We start from the raw sequence: 21,307 nt of genomic DNA, 5'->3' as shown, positions 1-21,307 counted from the left end.
TCTGAGTTCGAAAAGTCGCAGGTTTGCTAGAAAAAAAATCAGAAATTTTTAGATGAATCTAAAATATTTTCTACAAAGAAACGTGGATATTTATGAGTCTGAAAAGTTGCAAATTTGCAAGAAAACTCAGTAATTTCCACCTGGTTTTTTTGAGCAATTTTTTTTAATGTAAATTTTCATACCTACAAAATAAGTTTAAGTTATTGGCTTATATTTGAAGAGACGACGACATTTACATAACCTTTACAGTTTCATAGCCATTAAAAATGCACAAGATATATGCTTGTGCATTCGGTAGACGCTGTTATCAAAATGACTCACAAATGCAATGCAGTAAATATTTATTTATTTTATTTATTTATTTCGAACAGACAAAAGTAAAGTCAAGAAAGAAGAAAAAGAAAATAAAAGTTAAAACAAGTTATCATGAACAAGTGACATGCAATTTTATATTTTCTGTTCGAAATATCAAATTTAACAAAAAGCTACTTAGACCAGTGTTCTTCAATCATAAACAATTATTGTAAAGTTATTAAAAAACAATTTTCTTCCAAGAATTAGTTTTTTTTATTTCTAGACTTGAGAATTGTAAATTGATACATGTAAGGTGAAATTAAATTGCAACACCTGCATGCTCTTTGAATTATTTACTTATGTTTTGAAAGTATTACCCAACTTCCTGTTTAGCATCAGCTGCTTTTGGATTGCTTGACTACACTGTGTTGGCCTGTGTGCTGGCTGAAGCTGCAGGGGATATTTCAAGGTGCAGAATAACAAACAAATGCATTCTCTTCAAAAAAGAAAAAATAATTACTATTCAGACCATTATCACGATCAAAAAACACAACTTCAACCAAAATATCCACTTTCCGTATTTACAAGCTTTTATTTTAACACAAGTACAGAAGAAACAATACACAGTCAGCGCTTCTTTTACCGTTCAAATTAAAAAAGGCATTTGATTCTTATATGAAAAAATAGAGTAGGAAAACACGGAAGAGACACACGAGCCAATTCCCTTTTTCTACCTAAAATTTACAAGGACATTTGCATCGAACCCCAATTAGATGGTTTCTGCTGAAGCCTGGGGATTAGCTGGAAGAACTCAACAGCATAAGGAGGAAGTGCTAAAGTGCTGAAACATTCAGAGGTAAACAAGAGCATTTCACAACCACAGTGACACGGTGCACCGCCTTCACATTTCATCTGATGAAAAGCAAAGAGCAAAATGAGGATGTTGATGTTTTCTTTATTCAGGCTGCAGCTGGTGACAGAGATAGCATGATTATTAAGGCACAGGAGGCAAACTGAAGCCAACTCTCAGTCTGATTCGGACTCACAACACAACAGAGCGGGGTTTTGTTTTTTCTCCACACCCCTTCAGTGAGCAGAGAGGGCCAACAGTCGGTGCACAGAGTCTGCTTTACTGCTCCTTCTTCCCTCCCTGTTTCTCCAGGTACTTGTTGTACTGGTTGTCGGTGTTCAGGAGCTTGTCCCACCAGGTGAAGGTGGAGGCGTAGTTCCCCACAAAGTTCATGTGGTGGAAGTCATGGAAACGGGCGCCGGCATAGAAAGGGATGAGGTGGAGCGGGTTCAGAGGGATGTCGTAGCCGCTGTGATGAGACATGACAGAGGGGATGAAGGTCAGTCACGTTTAGAGAGAGAGAGAGAGAGCAGAGGCGAGCTGATCTATTAGAACAGGAAGAGGAAATCTAGTCGTGACACGGCAGACAGCTGTGGTTTGCTTCTTGTTGGTTTCTTAAAAACATATTCAGTCACAATCTTCATTTCAACAGAGAAGACATCTGAACTTTTCTTTTATTTCCAACTATTATTAAAGTATTACTGCCTTATTATGCAAATTACTACACCAATATATTAAAATAATAGGCTACAACATTTTCCTAATTTGGTAAGAAAATCACTTTTGTCTGATCTGCGATTCAATTCAATCCTGCTGAATAAAAGACGATTTATGTGTTACAACTTTACTGACTAGGTAATTCTCTGTTTGTTTCAGGGTAAACAACATAAAAACATTATTTCAATACATGCATGCCTTAAAGTGTCCTTAAAGAGTAGTTTCATGTGTGACATTCAACTAAAAAAATTTCAATTTTTCAATTTTTATGTTCTTTTTTTTCATTTATTGTGGTATTCACAGTATAATGTGAATACCACTTTGTTATTTTTAATTCTAAAAGGTGTTGAAGATAAATAAATGTCACTTATTTACTAGATTAAATAGAAATTATAATATTTTCTCACAAAAGAGTGGAAAACATACAAAGACAATAAAAAATTTCATTAATTTGATTCTAAAATACATTTACAAGATAAATTCAATTCGATTCAAAAATACTCTTTTGATCCCAAGGGAGAAATTAAATGTTGTTCTAACTCATATTAATTTAAATTCGCCAGAGTTACTTTAGACGATGATGACTGTTGGCAGGTTAGATCTCCTGTAGCAGTCTGTATTACAGCAAATCTGAAGAAGCCACTGACTAAAACATTTTTTTGTAACAGAAAGTTTCATGAATGGTCAGGGTTAAAACAGAGATCTCTAAAACATAGCTGCTTTTCGTTCATTTAACTAAAACATTTTTAATTGAATTTATCCTTCAAACGAGACTTTTCTTCTCTTCTGCACCAAAAACAAATAAATAAAATCCACAGGGAACATTAGTACAATGCTTTCAAACAAAAACAAGCTCCCATGTTTCCTGAAATGTGTTAATGCTGTCCTCTGTGGCCCTCTAATGGTCAACCCCATGAACCACAGCCAGATGTCGAAGGTCTGATTGTGTCCCACCTGTGAACATCGATGGTCTCCAGCAGACGGAAAGCCACCCAGGCCCAGAGGAAGAACACGTGGTTACAGAAGATCATGATGCCGATGAAGAAGCCGGCGCCCAGGATGATGGTCTCCAGCGGGTGGGCATACTCCGCCTGCATGCCGAACGGAGCCTGGGACACGGCGGAGGACACGTCACGTCACATTTAATAAGTAACTCTTCAGTAAAGATTGCGTGTTTGTTTATCGGCCCGGCCGCTTGGCTCACCGTGAACTCGTGGTGGACTTTGTGGATGTATTTGTAGATGCGCCTGTGGTGCAGTATGCGGTGGAGGAAGTAGTGCCAGGTGTCCTCGACGACAGCGCAGCCGAAGCACCGAGCCAGAAGAGACGTCCTGAGAGGCAGCAGAGGAGGGGAGTGGTTAGACAAAAACCCAACGATTCACCTGACAGACCAGTGACAGCACGTCCAATAAACCTTATCACCACACTTCAGTCAAATCAAATTCAATTTTGAAAAATCCTAAACTGTTTTTACCCTAGAGCGGATATCGGTGACAATGTGCCTGGTCCATAAGAGCAGATCTATTCTATGCATAGATCTAATTCTATGCTTTGTGCTATATGCAAAATATGATTTATTTTACACTATATTTAGAATCCTAATTGCACTTTCTGAACCTTTTGAAAGAAGTTTCGTTGGAGTTTATTTTTAAGTTTGACCAACGTGGTCAAGTTATAGTTTTTGTCAGTTTTACTTCTTTATTACTCATTTTCTATTGGCTGTTCTACTCCTAATTGCACTGATTGAACAGATGAAGCTGTGCTGTTTTAACATGTTTGACCAAGCTTGTGAAGTATTTAAGTGTGCTGTACTGGTGCAGAGTTGTCAACTACATTTTTAATTCTGTACATTTATATATTATATTTAAAAAATAAGAAGCATTTCAAGTCATTGCAGCACTTTTTTTCTGTATCAAATCAGTATCAGCCATTACTAAACATCCAACATCTGTATCGGTACCGGAAGGGAAAATAGTCGATTGATGCATCCTACAAAACATACTATTAAAAATTGACTTCATAATAAATTATCCCTTTCAACCTTAAAAGTATAGTGCAACCAATTTGTTGCACTCAGTTGTTGCACAAATTATCATAGTGTATAGGGAATTTTTCTGCCATAATCCAAGAGCACACATTTTCTGTATGGAAGCAGGATTTCATGTCTTTTGTTCTCAAAATGTTTAATACTTTTGCTTACATTTTCATTTTGAAAGCAGAACTTCATGTACTTCTTCTCAAAATTTGCAATGCTTGTACTCAAAACGTCTCCTCGCGCTCAGACACAGCCTCTGCTCGGACTATCTGCTCGCTTACCAAACATTTTCTGCTTGCTTCTGGTGCAAAAATGCACCGTCGTCTGGCAACCTCTCAGCCAATAGAATTAACATTTTATACTGGGTGCGTTTGTTTCCTTCTAGAGGGTGTGCCTGTGTGGCTACTATCGATTGTAGCAACCTGCTCCAACACACGGTATGAAGGGAGTTGGTAGGGTGAACAACCTCTTGCCTAAGGTCAGTAGCTGTTAGCGATGAGTAGCACACTGCTGGCATTTGCTCAGTGTTCTACGGAGCAGAAAGCTGACACCGATGTTTCTCCCTACATCCAGATTTTGTAAACATGCAACAAAGGAATCAAGGAAACACTCCAGGTGTTTTTGATGAAGAAATAATATTACAACGTGATGTAAAGCTCAAAATAGATGATTTTACGTAATACTGCCATTTTAATATTTAACAAATTAACAAAGATGAGGCAACCAATTAATATCAAACGGTTTATGTGGGACACTGACCAGCGGGGCATGGAGTCCCAGTCGTACGGGATGCTGAAGAACTCTGTGAAGTAATATGTTCCACAGATTAAAGGAAACTGGATGACGAAGTGGTTGAACAGCAGCATCTTAAAACATGTCCACTGCTTCTCCCACGTCTCCGGCTTGTCCTGCAACGAACACACACTTCTGTCACAATGCACAAAGCAACATATCAAAACCTAAAGCCACGCCAAGCAGCGTAGAACAAACACCGACCTGCTGGATTTTGTATTTCTGCATGAAGGGCAAGAATTGGAAGAGGAAGCCGGGCAGACAGAACAGGAAGTAGATGAATTCGTGGACGATGAGCGACCCCCATGTGGCGATCTGGAACTCGGTGTAGTTGTCCAGCATGCAACCCCAGGCGTGCTTCAGGGAGGGCTGCAGGGGGTTTTCTGGCAGCACAGCGTCTACGTACTCCACTGCCAGGAAGGCAGAGCTCAGGATGTCTGATGTCCCGTTCGCCGCCATGATGTGAGGATGCAGTCTGGAGGAAGACACCAACACGCTTAGACGTAGTAATTACATCGTAGTTATACGTCAGAAGCAGAAATCAGTGTAACTGCACTGTTTCAGAGATATCATTTATCCGCATGTATCACTTTACCTCAAGTTTATTCGTTATATGTACAGCACTGGGCCTTCATTTATAGACTTTCATGGTTTTTCTTTTGACTTTGGCTACTTTTTCAATTATTTTCTGTCTCATCCCAATTTCAGAGAGCTGCTTTTGTTTCTTAAGTTGTTCAACTCCGACCTACTGAAAGAATCATTCAGCCATTGAAAAACAGCTGCTAAACTGAGCCAGCTCTGTGCCTGTATCGCTGAAGCTGGAACTCTCCCAAGAACTTTATTCCCAGAAGTCATAAAGGTCAAATTTATTTCTGTTGATTAAGCAGGAATTACTATAATAATAATACTGTTACCAATTTAAAGACAGATAAGAAGCCATTTTGTGGTCGTAATCAGACGTTTGATCGGTTTTGAGTGGTTGAAAACAAAACAACAGCAGACACGGCATAAAGCAGGCTTCCTGTAACAACACTCTTCATTGCAGGTGCCATTACTGAGAGAAGGAGACTCAGTTAGTTATGTTTGCTATCAGTGAGCTGCTGATAGTCAAAGATGCAAAGAGGAATAAGAAGGTATTTGTCAGGACTCTGTTTCTCTTATGAAATGTCCAAAATTACATTTTAAAACACACACAGACAAACCGCTCAAAATTTCAGGCACTGACTAACAAAATATGAAATTACAATAACACTTTGAATTAAACTGCTGGTTTAAGGTGTTTTCACTCTTCAGGCCTCCAGAAAGTCAGTGAGAGATAAATATTTACAGAAGATAACAGACATAAAATATTTTCTTTAAATTTTTTTTCTTTATTCTCATAAATTAGATTGTACTGTTTTGCTACAGTGTCATTTTATAATGAAAAACAATTGATCATTTACATTTATTTATGCAATTACTATTTATGGTTGAAGTCTTTTATTAATGTGTCTAAGTTTTGTATTTCCTAAATATGTGTTTTTTTCTGTTTAATCATCTTCTAGTTATACAAAATTAGTTTGGATTTATTTGTCTAATAACTTATGTTACGTAGTTATTTTGACCATTTCTGGTATGTTTCCAAAGTCACTCTTTGTGCCTTTGACCTTTGTTTTTAGTCTAATAGACTATAAAGATTCCGGCGTTTTGGAAGCAGAATGTTCAAAACTAAGGCGACACACGTTTTTGGTCGTGACGCAAAATAAAATTGGTTTCTTATCTTACCAATTTAAGTTCAGTAAATAAAGTGTCGAGTTTTACAAAAAATAAACAAGATTCATTTGCTGCGTCTACCAAACTTCAAACCACATATCTGCCAATACGTACATTAGACAATCTGAATACGTACATTTAGATTGTTATTTTTTTACAGCGTTTAAAGTCCTTCAAAAATATGAATTAAACAAAGACCAACAAAAGGATAGATCAAAACTCAAGCAACAATCAAATATTCAGTCTTATGAGAGATAATAAGTTACGCCACACCGTTAGCCCAATATGCATATTAGCTAAAATCTCACGTAAACACCGAAACAAGATAATAAACCTTTTTAAGTTAACAAAAACATGTTATAAAAACTTTTAAATCAACTGTTTCCCCTGCAGAACGGAACAACTTGACAGCCTCACCTTTCCGCAGCGAGTCCGTCTACCTGAGGAAGAGGAGGACTACCTGGTCAAGTACAGTAATATTGGAAAATTCTATTGGCCGACACGAGAGGAGAGTGACGTCATGACCAGAGCGGCTTCGCTGATTGGTTCGCGGAATGGAGCGATGATAGTGAGACTGGAGGGCTCTGCAGTGAAAGCCAATAGGAGGCCGGATCTGTTTTCATAAGTCCAGCGGGCTGGACGAGGGTAGAGATGGGGTGGTGGGGGTGTCTGCCATCAGAACTTTAGTCACATTTAGTTTTTCTTTTTTTATATATATAATGTTTGGCTTTAGTTTGCTGTTAAATATTGCTACGTGCTCCAACCTCAGCTGTCTCTGTAGAAATAACAGACCTAAAGGCTCAGCTGAATAAAACGTGGGACAAATACAATGCAAGTCTAGAGAAGAATTGTTTACCACCATACGTTTTTAAGTACAACTGTACATACTTATGAAAGTAAAACACTTAAACAACAATTAAAGCTTGAGTTAAATAGATGTCGTGTATTAGAGTAATTTTAACGTATCCCTAAATTACATGCCAATATTAAATTCTTAATTTTTTTTTTTCTTTTGCACAGGAAATGTAATTAAAACCGGATCACCCGGAGAAACAACGCACATTCACAACAAGCAAACTCACAAGAATCACACATGACACGTGTAATTTAAATGTTTTACTGATTTGGCAAAGTTTTAAAAACAGATTATTAGCATTTCACAGCTTTAAATACAAGAAGCATATTTATTAATGATAATATAAAACATGTAATAAAACATTTTCAGAGTTATAAGCCTACATGACATTCATCAATACACCGACGAGAAACAGCGATACCACTTTCACTTTTTCAGAGCGACTCTGACAATAGCAGGAAATGAAAGACAGAAGAGAGAGAAACTCAGGAGGAGGTTTGGTCACTTTCCAGAAAGAGAGAAGAGGTCAGAAACACGGAGCCGTAAAAAGAGACAGAAAAGAGGAGACATTAAAATTGGCACATTCATATTACGTCAGGGTGTGCAGTAGTTATAAACGTCATTACACCAAAGGAAAGAAGGAAACTGACGAACAGGTTAGAGACAGAGTCCATGCATTGAGTTCAGTCTGCTGCTGCTTTCATTAGTGTTTCCAACCACGGCAAATATGGCCGCTAGTTAACAAGACTCCACTCTCTCTCTTCCTGACAAAATTAAAGTCTCCTATCTCAACAGAAAAAAATATACATAATCATGTTCTCAAGTGCTTTTTAACATTCTGTTATTCTGCCTCAACACTAGCTAATGCACCGTCCTAAAGTCATGATTTGTTTATCTCAGAATAGCGGCTGTCCTGGTTCCGGTACCGAAGCTACAAAACAAACATGGAGGACTCTGACATTCAGGCACTCGTCGGGGCCTCTCTGCAACACTGGAATAGCTAAGAAGTCAGACAAAGTGTGTTCATGCAGCGTCGAAAAAAAGGCCTCACCACGCCAACTCTCTGATGCAAACAAAAACATGCTTACATGTGCGAGCAATGGAGCACCTTAATACGCAAGTACACCAGCTTCCTCCCCGGAGGAATAAAAGCAGAAATGCTCCTCCGCTCCTCCGCTCTGCCACAGATCTGACGGGTGGTCTCTCTCTCTCTCTCTCTCTCTCTCTCTCTCGCTCTCTCATCTGGTTTGTGTTAAAATTAACTAGTGTTAAAGTAACTTTGCAGTCATAGCAGCTTCATATCAGTAGCGTTTCGATGGCACTGCAGTGATCCACGTGGTGCTTCCAACCCGACTGTATCCTCCGCTGCCGCGGTCCCGCCGGGAGCCAAAATAAACGCAGGTTCGACGCCCCTCGTCCGCTGCGGCGCCTCCCAATGTAAGTGCAAGAACCTTCATCATTCCCAGCATCAACATCTTCGTCGGTGGCTGTGCTAATGCTGCCCATCTCCGCATTGGCGTCGAAGGCAGATCCAAGATCGGTGTTCAGCAGAACGCGTTCCGCTTTTTAATCAGAGGCAGGAGTCAGGAGCAGTCATAAGGGCTTGTCGATCACCGTCACACCTGCAACAGGGAGGAAGCAGAGCTGCATTACTGCTGCCATGTCTCACACATTGGTCATATCAAACGAAATGCACAAAGCCTTGTAGATGTTCAGAAAGCTGTACATAACATGGGAACCTTTCAAAACAAGAGCCAACACTGCTAAATATTTAGGATTTATCAGACAAGCAACAACATTTAAGGGGTTCCCAGGCACCTACTGCAATTTTATAGCACAATCAAGTACTTATATTACTTTCATTTGTTCTAATAACGTACATATCAAATATGACTAAAAAGAAATTTTACTTAATTTAACACCTTGCCTCTCTGCCTCTTTAAGAAGCCCCTGCTCTTTCTGAAACTCTGCCTTTGGGAAGTCACCACAACACCACTCCTCTACTAAACATTTAACAACGATTTACCAGCGTTGCAATGAGAAGTAGCTCCTATAAAGAACTGAGCAGATGTGCAGTTCTACTAGGTGTTTGCTAATTGCCACTGGCTAGTCTGAAGGAGAGGAGGAGTCTCAGAAGGTTGGAAACTGTGCCTCAGAGGAGGCGTTAGGTCCACCCAGGTGTTTTGCAGGTGACTGGTTGTCATGGGAGATTAAACGACTTCTCAAACATGCATGAGAGAATCAAAGCAGCACTTTATGAGGGAATAACATAACATGATGTAAAGCTCCGACAAGGGGCAGTATTCTACACAAAGGGGAATTAATATTCCCCTTTAAGGAATATTAATTTCCCTGCCCTTGTCACCACTCTTTTGAGCAGAGGATGGAAGACGTAGTGTTGGGCATTTGTTGTGTCGTTTATCATTTATTGTGATAAATTTATCACAAAACGATTTTGATTTATCCTTGTCGCGATAAATTCCAATTGATGAAGTTTAAAACCCCCTAAAACTGTCCAGATTGTTGAAATTGTTAGTTTTGCTTTTTTTCTACACTGTTTCTTCATTAAAGGCATATCAATAACTATCAATAAATATGAGTAATATGCAGTTACTGTCTTTATGTGACAGGTTTACTAAAGGTGTTATGATTATTGTGCCATGCAGTCACAGGCATACCTAAAAAAAAAAAAGTATAAAAATAATTAGTTCTCATTGTCATTTTTATCATTATAATAATAGTTCTACAAAATTTTGTGATAAAACTTGAAGTACATAGTGGACATGCCGAACGCTCTTGTAGAAGAAAGTAAAATTTGTTTCAGTCAAAAGCACAGCAAACATGTGCAAGGTGACATATTCTAAAATATCTGCAGCTTTAGTTGCAGCAAAATGTGGTTTTCAAAGTATGAACCCAGTAATTCACATTTCAAATAATTTTATTTGGGAAAAAAAAGGGCTTTAAAAAAACTTGGGAAAAGTCACATTGTGTGTGGGGCTCGACGTGCTCACTGACCTGCATAACTGCGGCCTGTGCTCATGCAGGTTGGCAATAGCGTCCACTTGTCAGTGGTTGGGTTGTAGAACTCCACAGAGGCCAAGTTGCAGCTGCCGTCGTCGCCTCCCACCACGTACAGCAGGTTGTTTACGGCACACACTCCTGAAAGCACAGACACATGAAGACGAACATCCGCCAGTGGAAAAACCAGCATCTGATGCGTCCAGGTGGGACTCCTCCTGACTCACCTGCGTTCCGTCGACACATGTTCATGTCGGCTACCTGCCGCCAGCTGTTGGTGGCTGGATCGTAAACTTCACAGCTCTTCCTCACCAACGGACCGTCATGCCCCCCCACAGCGTACAGCAAACCTTTTAACACACCCACACCTGGGAAAACCACCAGACAGGATCAGATGCAGATTATCTGGCCAATTGTGTTGCAGTAACACAACTGTTGAGTATCTCATTTTACCAATAAGCAGGATTAGAGCCGTCATCATTAGCAGTGTGCCTTTTTTTGAAGCGTTTTTCTAGTAGTTTCTTATATTTTAGACATGTCAGAGATAGATAAACCACCAAACTATCAGTCTTCTTCCCTCAGTAAGAACTTCTACACCAAAGAGAGTTTGGTGTAGAAAAAACCAAAAACGTTAATTTTGTAGCACATAATACTAACCCTTTAATAAAACCTAAACTCACATTTGATGACACAAACACACACCTGCTCCACTGCGTCTCGTGCCCATCTCTGCTATGTAGCTCCACGCGTTGCTTTTAGGATTGTAAGCTTCCACTGTACTCAAGCACTGCCTGGTGGCTCCGTCATAACCTCCCACAGCATACAGGATCCCTGGAAGCATCGGAAATCATTTCAAATTGAACAACTAATGGTATTTAAAGTGGTATATTTGTAAAATTAAAATACTGCGGTCTTAGTGCGGCGCTAAGGAGTAACGTGGCAGGTGTCACCCCGGACAGCGGTAAAAAGCTCGCAGGGTTCAGTGAACTCTTAAGACCTCGGTAGGCTAAACATTTGTTATTTGTTGTTTATTGCGCTTTTTGTACTGCCTATTTGTCAACCTTCAAATTAAAAACAGAGCTGCAATCACCATTGACAACACCGACTCCTACGCTGCTGCGCCGGGTGCTCATGGGCAACACGTGGAACCACTCGTCAGTCTTGGCGTTGTAGGCCTCAACTGTGGAAAGACCTGCAGTCACAGAGAATGAACCAGTAAGAGGAAAAACCGTCCGCCAACCATCGCTTCTCATCAGGTTTCAACCAGAGAAGGAGGAAGCGGTACCTCTGCTGCCGTCGAAGCCCCCTACGGCATACAGGAGTCCGTTGAGCACAGCGGCGCCAAGCGTCGACCTGCGGTCCTGCATGCTGCTCACGCTTGTCCAGCGGTCCATCACCGGTTCGTAGCAGTCCACCGTCCGCACTCTCAAAGAGCCGTTGAAACCACCAACGGCATACACAGAACCCCCCGTGTACACCACACCTGGAGACCCAACACCAAGTAGTTGTTTACTGGTGTTCGCTTGGAGGTTTCTATAAATCTTAGAGGAAGCCTTAGGCTGGTCTATACGTACTCTGGTGACACAGCTTTCCACCACCTTCAGAGTACATAGCACTTTATTCAGAGCAATGCAAACATATTCTCTCCCCTATAAGGGATTTCACATTTGGCCCAGTTCAATAACCAAATCAAGGTCCACAGCTCTCGAGGGAGAAACTATTACAAGCACTCCATAGTTTTTCTTCCACTTTGCTATAATTAAGCACTACTTTGAGTTGCTCTCCGAAATAAAATCTGAGCTAAACATTTTCAGTTTTATGGCGGTAATGTGGAAAACATGGAAAAAGTTCATGGGGCGAGAATACTATCACAAGGCAGTTTTAGCAGTTCAGGTTTTCCTACCTGCTCTGCATCTTCTAGTAGGAAGTTCAGCCACTTGGTACCATCGCTGCTCCTCAAAGTCGAAACACTCAACACTTCGGATGGCCTTCGGCGCCTGACCTCCAACCACCACCATCACCTACATGCAAGAGAAGCCACACTGCACTTAAAAGAGTGTTTGAACAACACTTGGAACATCCCAGCTCTTCTGAAGGGAAGGCTCTGAGAGGTGACCATCTGTACCTTAGGGCAGGAGACCGGCGTTCTCATCCGGGTTCGAGCGGTCTTCATCAGAGCTCGCTGGTCGGCTGGCAACAGGTGGTACTTCATGGCCTCGATCAGGTAGTCTTTGCAGGCACTGCTGTTCTTTATCAAGAACTCTTCCTCGACACGCTGATGGCCAAACAGGAAGCAATCAGAAAACGGAACTAGCCAGCTACCAGGTTCTGGTAGCCACAAGGACAAGGAAAGCCGAAGCAAACGTTCTTGGTATCGATCATTTACATCGACACAAACTCTTGATTTAAATTGAGCAAACATTTTCTTACCAGAGACAAAAACTGTAGAACAAACATACAAAATAAAATGTGTAAAATATGCAAATACACGTCCACTGCAGCTTAATCAGCTCAGATAGTACTGATCATTGCACTCTCTTCAATGTCTACAATCATTGAAGTTTTTGTTGAGGTCATCCATTTAAATTAACAGACTTGCTGTTACTTAGCTGCTGTATAATCTCAGTGGCTTGGCTTAGAGGTGGAGTACCTCAGGGGTGACTTCTTGGCCCTTTTCTATGATTTACAACACCATTTAATTTTTCTTTGGGATCAATCATTTTTGTTTGAATTCAAACATCTCTGTGAAGGCGACACTGAACTGACCTGGCCTGTTAAACTCTACAGGATTTTCAAGACTTTTGAAATCCTGGATAGTAATTAATTCTTCCATTTAAATTCTTAAGTCAAAGGTTATTCTGTTTGCCCTGTTTTAGCGGCTAATAAGTAATAACATTTATTCCAGGACTTAAGGAGGGATGTTTAGGTTATTATTTCAGTAACTTCACAGTTCATGTCAAATCGCCAATTTTACAGTAAATATCATCTTATTATATAAATCATTTCACAGTTATAAGTCACAAAGCGCTTCGCAACACAGAGAAATAAATCTGATGCACCTAAAACAAGATAAAAACAGTATTAAAGTCAAAATGAAAACAGGAAATTATAAAATCTCACCATCAAAACTCAGTTTACATTTACCTAATTTAAGTCACCTGCACCAGTAACTTGTATGGATGCATATGTATATATACTGTATGTCTGTATGTAAATAGTAATACTTATAGTTCTTCAGTGATTTTTTTCTGTGACATGTCATTGCCAAATTCACTGTTGTGTCTTTGTGCAATGACAATAACATAAATCCAAGTCTGAATCAATGTGTTATAAACTAGTTTCAGCGTAATTTCCAGCAGTCAAAGACTGAAGAGATGTGTTATGGTTGGCTGTTGCGCTACATGAGTCTGTGCTACTAATTTACCCTCTGACCAGACAAACTGTCACTGTTCAGACTCAAAAACTGGAGCTAGACAGCTTTGCTTCTGAAAAGAAGGACTGGAAATTTTACAATTCTTGCCAAGATGTACCAGCAGTCACTGTACACAGACAAAAGCAGGTGTAAAGAGTCCTGCGTGGATACAGGCCAACTTGTTCCTAATGAATAGGTAAAATGATTATTAGAAGAGTCTATATAAGATGAGACTAAAGCATGAATAATCATCTCGCACTCAGTCAGAAACAAACGTACGGAACAGTTGAGTCGTGACCATCTGTGTTCATCTCTGACAGAACTCAGCTGCTGAATCAGCTGGGACGTCGACTGAGAGCTTCTTGCTCTGCTCGTTTGTGTCAAGGTGTTTTATTCACCACAGTCGGATGCTTCCAGTCATGTCAGATACAGTTTCTATTAGACTGCATGTTCTCTCAGGTTTTAAATAAATAATTTTATCCATTTCAACTGAATTATTTTGCATAATTAATCAAATGTTCAGCACTGACTTGTTAAAAGTAAACTTTGCATAATTTAGACTACAGCATGCGTTTCTATGCCTACAGCTATAGCAAACAATGTTAATTTTACTGATCTGGTATAAAAAGGGATTGTCTGGAGATTAGTTTAGTCCTAATATACTATTTAATGAAAGTCATTTAAAAGCAAAAATGATGTTTGTCCTCTTTGGGGGATTTTGCAACAAACAAATCTGTAATTAACTCAGGCTGATATAAGCTCAGCAGATGTGCAGTTCCACCAGGTGTTTGCTAAATGCCGCTGGCTAGTCTGGAGGGATTTCACAAGACTTTCCCAAGCTTCCTGTGAGGTGGAAGCTTGGGAACTGCAGCTCACAGGTTCAGTTTTTGAGTAGGAGCTCCATTCAAAGGTGGTGATAGATTCCCCAGCTGAATGGTTGCCACGGAGATTAAAGGATTTCTCAAACATGTCTGAAAGAATCAAAGCAATGCCCAAGATATGTTTTTTGAGGGAATAACATATAACATGATGTAATGCTCAAAAACGTAAACATGATACTGCCCCTTTGATGAAGTAAAAGTTTCAAATCTCATGGCTCACACACGCTAACAATAAGAAGAAGTGGTCTTCTCTGGTGAAATAATGTAGATATTTTATCTGATGAACAAAAAGCAGACAGGTTGAACGTACCTGCACCAGGTATTCTCTTGAGAGCAGCGGCAGACGGACATGCTCCATCAGGTGGGCCAGGTGTTCCTGTCGGACATCTTTGTCATGGTTGACCCAAGAGATCACTGCTTCAAACACCTTTGCAGAAACACAGACATGCATAAGGCCGAGGTGTGTGTGTTTGCTGTATCACACCTGAGCGCAGGCCGGTGGGGGCGTGCACCTTCTCCTCTGACGGGATGGTGAGCTTGTCACTGGCGATCAGGCTGGACACCTGCTCCATGCCCAGGTTCAGAAACTCCTCACTCCCCACCACCTCCGTGAAATTATGCTCTGTCAGCACAGACATAATGCGTCGGTACTACTTCTCAGGCACCAACAGAAGTTTTCCACAGCGTCTCCATTAATTACACCTGTCCTCATTCTGTCTCGTCCGCCCCCCCGTCCTAGATAGTCCCGAACAAATGCAAACTGCACTTAATGAAGCAGTGGGAAGTGTTGCCAGAGTCTAAGGACACAAACCTGCGTAGCTGTTAGCCAGAGACAGAAGCTGGGAGCAGGCATGTAGGTCGGCGAAGGCTCTGATCCCCAGGCAGTTGGACGGGTGGAGCTGGGAGCCCAGGAACTCGCAGCAGGCCTTCTTCACCTCGCTGAGCTGCAGCAGTCCCGCTGCAGGCAGCAGAGCCTGGTGGGCGCAAACACAAAGAGTGGCCAAGAGAAAGACAGAAGCTGTCATGGTTACGGTTTAGCATAGACCTGAGCAGGGGGCCAAGCAAACCGGTGGAGGGAGGTGATCTGGATGAGACCCTAACTCTGAAAACTAATGTTCCACAACACCAACACTGTGAAACATGGGAGTGGCAGCATCATTCTCAGCAAAGACATGAAAGCAAGTGGGAGTTAAAGGGGACATATCATGAATCAAATTTCTTAACCCTTAAATACATTTTTGGTGCTCTGTGAGTGTGTAGGAGAGCATTTACATGTATTCTCTGTGATTCACAGATATCTTCATATTCTTTTTGGGTCATTCTTTCAGTCTGTTTATTTTTCTCTAAAGTCCATGACATTTTCTCATCTATTCCGTCACAATATTTGCAGTGGAACTGCTAAACAAGGTCATGAATTTACAGCTAATCAGTTCCGTGCATCCGCCATTTTTCCTCTCGCTGATAGAAGCTGCAGAGGACCAGACACTGGGGCAACGTTCACTTCCTATTAGGATGACCACCCTGAACATGAACCAGAGCTACAACAGAGGGTTTACATCAAATAACTATTCATGTGATTGAAAGTCAAGATACAAATCCAGCTGAGAATAGAAATGCATCCCAGAACTCCCTGATTTTTATTGGTCAAAATTAAAACCATACATCAGATTCCTTTCTCTTCACAGTAATGCACTTCTCTGTTTTGGTCAATCATAAAAAAAAAAGCCCCAATAAAATACGCTGGTTGTGATGTGAAGAAGTTTAAGAGGTATGAATACGTTTACATGTCGCTGTCAGTATCTTACCACGGAGTGCTTGGTTACCTGGACGTTGTCCTCGGTGACCTGAATCTCTGCTGTGTAGATGTAGTCCACCAGCAGGCCCAGAGTCCAGCCGCCCATCTCCTTTATCCTCACTCGTTTCGCTCTGCTCTCCGTCATCTCTCCTGTCCGCGGCGTTTAAAAACGTTACGATTCAGTTAGTGACAAACACAGCAGGAAGACAGAAACTGAAATTATGGCTGGACAATAAATCAATATCAATATATATTACAATAAACACATGAGCAATATTAGTAGATAATATGTCTGTTAAAATATTTAATATATACAAATTCAATGAACTGTGATCAAGAACCACACGGCATACTGGGGAATGTAGGCAGAGGAAAGGCTTTAGCTGCTCAACCTGTCACAAGAGTGCTAAGCAAGGTGGCTAGCATCAACCAACTCACTCACTCTTTGGTTACCTAGCAACAACCTGTTGAGTGACTTGCTCAACAGTCAACTCAAATGTGACATATTGGTGATATTTGGCACCATCCGAGTGGCAGCACTGTTAAAAAAATCAAAGTGCTTTGTGCTTCCAGTAGTCTGTACTAAATAAATTTCAACAGTTGGACCAGCAGCTTGGTCTTTGTTGTTCTGACTTACTGGCTAAACATTGTTTTTCTTAAACCTGAAACAGCAGCAGTTTCAGGTTCCTCCATAACTGCTTAACAATACAAATCAATGGCATGAAATTTAAAACTGTGGATAAAACAGGAAAGGTCACCAGTCACCAGTCTGTATTTCAGACATTTAAAACAAAAAAAACTAACCAATAATTATATAAAGGCTAACTGAGTAAAGTTAGGCTATTGTAATTACTGTTAAGCTTATAAGCTTTTATTTTGGTAACTTTCTTGTTAACAGAAGAAAGTTCATCGAAATGAACAAAAAAGGTTGACAGAAAAAAGGATCAAAAGCAACTCCATTTTAGCTTCAGTCAATAAGGGAATAAGAAAGTAACTGGGATTGAAATTAAAAATGAGAGAATCTTGAAATTTTTATGAAAAAATGTGCTACTGCTAGGATAAATTAAAGGAACTGTGCTGTAGCAGGATATGTACGACGACGGATGGCGCAGACAATTCTAATATTATTTGCTCTCGTTGGCTAGCTCTTACATTGGTTGATGAATGATACGGATGGTTTTAATAAATCATTATTTAACCAATGACTGGATGCTACAAATGATCTATATGGACTGATACGAATCGCTGCTATCGTGTCCCGTTTTATTTTTTAGGCCGTATCGTCCAGCCCTAACTGAAGCGCGGCGGGGACAGAGGACGGTCCGTACCTGTAAACATGGCGTGGAAATAAGGGCTCCCGGCAGCCAGAACCACCCTGTGAGCAGCAATCTCTACATCCTCTGCAACTATAGTCACATCACACAACAGGCTCTGGCTGCACAGAGGAGATGAAGCGGGAAACAGGTTGCAGGTTACACCGACAGCGGAGGAGGACAAACAACCCGGCAGAGAGGACAAATCACCTGCGCAGCTCGTTCATGACCTTAAAGGCCTTCCTCATGTGCCGAGGGTTCAGGGTGACGGGGCCCTGCCTCTCCACTCCATCCTCCTTATCCAGAGAGTGTGGACACAGCCTAGTACACCTGACAGGGAACACACACACACACACACACACATTAATACAGAACATAAACACACACAGGCATTAAAGCAGGCGTGGAAATTAGTCCCGTCATGATAATGATAAATTGTCCCAGACGTTATTGCAATAAACGATAATATTGTTGTTTTTAGGCCACTTCCAAGTAATAGAAATGTAACTGCACACATTCTTGAGATCAATCTTTTATTGATCTCAAAGATCAATAAACTTTAAAATCCAGAGAACATTTAATACTGGAACTGGAAGACATTCTAAATATCCTAAATAAATAAGTAAAACAACAGAAAATAACAAATGAAATTCATTATGAAGTCTCTGTAAACAAAATTATGCTTAAAAAAAAAGAAAAAAAAGGCTAACCGAGACCAAAGTACCAGACTGAAGACTTCTGCCATCCAGTTTTTTGGTAGAACAAGAGAAAAGAGAAAAATAATAAATCATGCAAATGGAAGTTATTAAGCTTGTTTTTATCATGTAATTACTTGTTTAATTGCGACAGGCCTAACAAAAAAAACCTGTGCAAATTTTACACCTTCAGAACTATTGAGCTCCACAGTCAAAAGTTAAAATTTACTTTAATTCTCTATACGGCAAAGGTTTAAATAAATCAGACTTCACCATTAAGTCATCTAAAACAATGTTTTGGTTCTTCACACTCGGTGTGTGTTGTGGGGCCATAGAAGTCGGATTACCACAGCCTGTATTAGACAAAACCCTCAACATCACTAAGATATATACATTTGGGAATCATATTATTGTTTTTAAACATCAGTTAAAAAGAGGGGTGCGCCAATTGCAGCTTTCTGACCAATCACTGATTACCAATCTTTAAAAAGCTCGACCTGCTTTGACGGGTTATTTTTGTTGTCTGAAATGGTAAAAGAGGACTGGTTGATTTTTAGACCTTTGCCGAGGAGACGGTGGATAAGATGGGCTTCACATGGAAGTATCGGCTGACCTCCCAAACTGAAGGATAGTAGTGGTGCTTCATGGGCTGGTTGATTTATTGACCTTTTAACCTCTTGTTAAAAGGTCAATACGTTGATGGAGATTCTCAGTTAAGCAGGAAAAGACGATCAGAAGTGCTTTAATGAACGGCAGCTGGACGTCTTCCTCTCATTTCCTGTAAATCTTTGTTGGTCAACAAGAGAACAAGTCCAGATGTTTTCCATTCAGGCATTTAGGAAACATCAGTCAGGTTGGATTTTAAACTCCCTCAAAAATAAAAACTAAATACATGACTAAAACTTCTAAATGAATATATCTATGGCTGTTGATGGTGAGTGTATTTACGACTCGTCACCAGAACTCAAACATTTCTATTCCTATTGGCACAACATAATGTTGTCATGGCTACAGTATGGAGCTGTTGATTTCATTTCTGATATTTCTCTTCTCACAGCTATAGATTCAACGCCACCAACTTCCTCAGACATCTAAAAAATAAAAAAAACTCACAATAAAGCAACATGTTCAGGCCAGCAACTTCTAAAAACGGTCGCTGAAAAAGACCGTTGGTGACCGTTTTCACTACCGCACTTTAAAGAATCATCCAGCGTCTCGCACCAATTTCACTACCTGGATTCTTTCTGCATGGAGGATGGCATAAGGAACATCACTGTCCTTGTAATGTAGCTTTTTAACTCAGGTTTAAATATTTCTTCAGGTTTTAACTGGACCATTTCCCAGTTTTGTGTTTTTCAACCCACAGAATTAACTGTTACAGCATAAAATCTCAAATTTGGTGTGTAAACCTTATTCATGCTCCAAAGTACAGCTGGCTTACGGCTTAAAAATAGAATCTTTTTTCCCAGATCTGATTTTAATTTTAATTTTGCTTTAAAAAAAAACAAACTAAGTCACAACACTCCTGTCAAACAAGATGGCGGACCGGCTGACATCACTGAACTATAAAAACCCAAAAAGTGTAATGGAGAAGAAAAATACAGATTTTCCAATTAATTTAATCTTCAAAAGACACTTTTTTTCACTAAAACTTAAGCTTTTGTTCTTAAGACATTTGCTAATAATATATTGAGTAATAAAAGGAATCTGTAAATTACTGTTACTTCAAAAGTTACAAAGTCGCTGTATTAAAATGACAGAGAAAAAAAAACAACAACTCCCAAACTTTTTTGGAGATTATTGTCCACTTTTTCTTCTTTTTTTTATTTTACGTTGGGGGGTTGGGGGCAGAGCGAATTAATCGCAAATTTGCTCCATTCCTGAATTGCGGACCCAAAGGGCCAAACGAAATCATGCAGAGGGCCGTACATGGCCCCCGGGACTCACTTTGGAAACTGATACAGCAGAGTAAAGACGCGGCGCTAAAACTGCTGGACAGGTAACAGTTGGAGTTGATGCATCTTAGAAATCTCGCCACCTCCGGCCTCTCCTTCATAATAAAAGTACCGACACAACATCATTTATGCCGCTCGTAGCAAAACCACGTCGCCCCTGTTTTCTGTCACAAACACACCCACGCCGTTGTGGGAGTCCACGCTCGTCCTCTTTGGACAAAAACAGAACAAACAAAATCCCCGGATCGGGATCCTGCAGCCTGCCCCTCCTGCTGCTGCATCCGCCGGATCATTCAGACCCTCCACCGCCAGGCTGCGGGAGAAACTCTCCCCCGCTCAGTCAGCTGCCTCACCGGTTGCCCAGGGTCTCTGCTACTGCGGCACCATCCGTCAAGCAGCCATTGGGAAATGTCAACACACATACACACACGCGCGCGCGCGCACACACACTTACAGCGGATGACTGTCCATGATTCCGGTGTTTTTCAGAGGCTGAAAACTTGGCCCTGCAGAATGCACCATTCCATATCCACAGATGGCTCTTTTATGGGTCTGAATCCAGGCATGAATCGGGGCTCAGAGGGCGGGCAGGCGGGCTGACAGAAGCCCCATTAAAGCAGCCTGTCTCACATCAACACCCAGCCCACTGCGGTGACTCTCTCCGCGGACACGTTTCGGTTCAGCTCGGCGGCTCGTGGCCAGCAGCGGCAGCAGTTGTTCTTCTGCTTCGGTCAGGAAGGTAGCGCCCCTCTCCCCACCACACACACACACACACACACACACCACCAGACGGGCTTGATTTGAGGGGTCCGTGCCTTCCTGGGTGTCTCTGGGAGCCGGAGGGGGGACGGAGAAAGATACCTGTTATTTTCCAATAGCTGATTAAAACGCACAAACAAGGACAGGGCGGCAAAGACGGTCTTTTAAGCAGCTAAGGCGTCC

The 21,307-nt window shown here is 40.9% G+C and overlaps 2 protein-coding genes across 2 annotated transcripts; both read right to left on the bottom strand.

The window, feature by feature from the left end:
- Nucleotides 1–861: 861 nt before the first annotated feature.
- On the bottom strand, nt 862–6,950 carry msmo1 (methylsterol monooxygenase 1). The gene is made up of 6 exons (XM_005809380.3): nt 6,858–6,950; nt 4,893–5,163; nt 4,656–4,804; nt 3,066–3,192; nt 2,816–2,970; nt 862–1,613 (listed from the first exon to the last, which is right to left on the bottom strand). The coding sequence occupies exons 2-6, from the start codon at nt 5,145–5,147 to the stop codon at nt 1,424–1,426; spliced, it is 876 nt and encodes a 291-aa protein (XP_005809437.1). The 5' UTR covers nt 5,148–5,163; nt 6,858–6,950; the 3' UTR covers nt 862–1,423.
- Nucleotides 6,951–7,559: 609 nt separating this feature from the next.
- Nucleotides 7,560–21,307, bottom strand: klhl2 (kelch like family member 2). The gene is made up of 15 exons (XM_005809381.2): nt 20,820–21,307; nt 17,926–18,045; nt 17,731–17,837; nt 16,431–16,552; nt 15,419–15,581; nt 15,120–15,229; nt 14,918–15,034; nt 12,440–12,589; nt 12,218–12,335; nt 11,600–11,797; nt 11,405–11,506; nt 11,017–11,145; nt 10,542–10,682; nt 10,312–10,455; nt 7,560–8,918 (listed from the first exon to the last, which is right to left on the bottom strand). The coding sequence occupies exons 1-15, from the start codon at nt 20,885–20,887 to the stop codon at nt 8,890–8,892; spliced, it is 1,818 nt and encodes a 605-aa protein (XP_005809438.1). The 5' UTR covers nt 20,888–21,307; the 3' UTR covers nt 7,560–8,889.

The sequence above is a fragment of the Xiphophorus maculatus genome, chromosome 5 (genome assembly GCF_002775205.1).
Source record: "Xiphophorus maculatus strain JP 163 A chromosome 5, X_maculatus-5.0-male, whole genome shotgun sequence".
NCBI lineage: Eukaryota > Metazoa > Chordata > Actinopteri > Cyprinodontiformes > Poeciliidae > Xiphophorus > Xiphophorus maculatus.
The sequence above is the reverse complement of the archived record's forward strand: the minus strand, read 5'-3'. Positions and strand labels throughout refer to the sequence as shown.

What these genes read in the sequence shown, in the direction of transcription:
- msmo1 (XM_005809380.3), bottom strand. Translation starts at nt 5,147, where the DNA reads ATGGCGGCGAACGGGACATCAGACATCCTGAGCTCTGCCTTCCTGGCA. An exon ending in AGAAATACAAAATCCAGCAG is followed by an intron (nt 4,805 to 4,892) that starts GTCGGTGTTTGT and finishes TGTTCGTTGCAG; the next exon opens with GACAAGCCGGAGACGTGGGA. An exon ending in TGGGACTCCATGCCCCGCTG is followed by an intron (nt 3,193 to 4,655) that starts GTCAGTGTCCCA and finishes GCTGCCTCTCAG; the next exon opens with GACGTCTCTTCTGGCTCGGT.
- klhl2 (XM_005809381.2), bottom strand. Translation starts at nt 20,887, where the DNA reads ATGGTGCATTCTGCAGGGCCAAGTTTTCAGCCTCTGAAAAACACCGGA. An exon ending in TCACCGAGGACAACGTCCAG is followed by an intron (nt 15,582 to 16,430) that starts GTAACCAAGCAC and finishes TGCGCCCACCAG; the next exon opens with GCTCTGCTGCCTGCAGCGGG. An exon ending in GGGCTTCGACGGCAGCAGAG is followed by an intron (nt 11,507 to 11,599) that starts GTACCGCTTCCT and finishes CTGTGACTGCAG; the next exon opens with GTCTTTCCACAGTTGAGGCC.